General features: G+C 34.2%; 1 protein-coding gene across 1 annotated transcript in view; it reads right to left on the bottom strand.

Moving 5' to 3' along the window:
* DNAH8 (dynein, axonemal, heavy chain 8) overlaps positions 1-1,974 on the bottom strand; it is a 375,229-nt gene that overhangs the window by 169,847 nt on the left and 203,408 nt on the right. The window contains 2 exon segments of the mRNA XM_012658131.1: positions 57-210; positions 677-819. Coding sequence (XP_012513585.1) covers positions 57-210; positions 677-819 — 297 coding nt within the window.

Raw genomic sequence — 1,974 nt, 5'->3', positions numbered from 1 at the left:
ATATACATACACATTTTATTATAACCATCACTTAAAATTTCAATGTTTATCATTACAGCAAATGATGGATTTTACCTGAAACATCATTGGTTCTGTGGCAGATGAAAAGTTTAGACTTTTGGATAATTGTACTTCAGGATCATATTTTTTCACATAGGCTTTAACCATCACAGTTTTTGCAGTTCCCTGCTCTCCTATGAGCAAAACAGCCTGCAATCATAGGATAATCATGTTGAAAGATGCTGTAACATGTTCAAAGTCTTACGGTTCTACTGGCTATTCTTGTATTCTGTAAATTAACACAACTAGTTTTAACTGCCTTTTAGAATTATACCTAAATCAAAACAAATCCTAGTTGAATTAAAGATTTAAATGTAAATGCATACTATAAAAGTGCTACAAGAAAATATGGTCGAATATCCATGTGGCCGTGGGAATATGAAAGAGACTTCGTAAGGAGACGTTCCCTTTCCTCAGCAAGCTGGGAGTCAGCAGTTCAGGGGATACTGAGTTTGAGGGTACCCTGGGACCTGGGGTTCATTTACCAGAAATGTTTCGCTCGAAGGACACTACCTCCAGGCCCTTGTGTTGGAATTTAATTTTTCTATCTTAGCGTGTGAAAAGGGATGTGTTTCTTACATTTGTGATCATCCAAGAAACTATCAGTTAAACTTACTTTATATTGTTTTGCAATAGTGTCTATCAAAAAATTTGTTCTAATATTGTCAACATTTGGAACCAAAATCGATGAGTATTCCGGAACACTGTCAGTTGGATAATAATATGGCTGAAGTTTCTTATTCCAGTGCTCCCAATCACCTATAAGACAAGTAAAATTTCATCTCAATAAAATTGCATTCTTCAAACATTATCTCAGAACACAAAAATGTAAGTGCTACAATCAATAGAATCATACAAACATTTAAAACGTTTTCCTAAAACACGTTAATGTATCTGCTTATCTAATGTTTATGGCATTTGATAATTTAAAATTTGTTCTGCCTTTTTATAAAGTCAGCTTTTAAATTGCTAAATCATTCATCTAGAGAAACCTGGCCTGAAAGGGAATTAGAATCAGCTGATGGTAAAACCAATGATGTGATGGGTATCTATTTATTAGGAAAACCACATCAATTGAAAAGATGGAAAACACCTGATTACTAGATATAGGCTATTTGCCATGAGAAGCTGGAAAAGTAAATCTGTCCCCAAAAGTGCAGTACAGTGTACAGAGTGCCAGATCCTGACTTACAGTAACTACTAATTTACTAATTGATGTTGTTGTTATAATAATTATTACCACATTTCATCCATTCTAAGAAAAAAATTGTTTATATTTTAGCATCTCTGGATGGTCCCTTACGATGCTATACAATCGTGTTGGCGAGGCAAATGTGGTCACGGCCGTTCCTCTCATTGCCATTCACATTGAATTACGTTCACTGTTGAGTTTAACTACCATTTTCAATGTCTTCAAAAAGACTTACCTTCACTATGGCTCAGAATTATACCAAAAAAGTTACTGTGTACTCAGAATGCATGGAAAGAGAGCATGCGTTTGATATTAGCAAATATTCATCACTGAAGTAATAACTTCAATTTCACACTTTCTTGCAAAATAAGCAAGTCATATGCTAAGTGTATGTTTAACTTTTAAGAAATTGCCAAACTGTTTTCCAACGTGCCCATGTCATTTTGTGGCATATGAGAGTTCCAGGTGCTCCACATCCTCACCAATATTTGACATTATTAACCTTTCTAGTTCTAGCCATTCTAGGGGGTATGTGATGATGTCCCATTGTGGCTCATTTCCATGATGACCAATGATTCTGAATACCTTTACCTGTGTTTTGTTGATCTTTCATATATCTTATTTGAGGAAGTATCAATTGAAATTTCTTGCCCATTTTAAAATTTGAGTTGGTTGTCTACTGATTATTATTGAATTATAAGAATTCTTTACATATTTTGGAT

This window comes from Propithecus coquereli, unplaced genomic scaffold, assembly GCF_000956105.1.
Source record: "Propithecus coquereli isolate 6110/MARCELLA unplaced genomic scaffold, Pcoq_1.0 Scaffold574, whole genome shotgun sequence".
Lineage (NCBI taxonomy): Eukaryota > Metazoa > Chordata > Mammalia > Primates > Indriidae > Propithecus > Propithecus coquereli.
The sequence above is the reverse complement of the archived record's forward strand: the minus strand, read 5'-3'. Positions and strand labels throughout refer to the sequence as shown.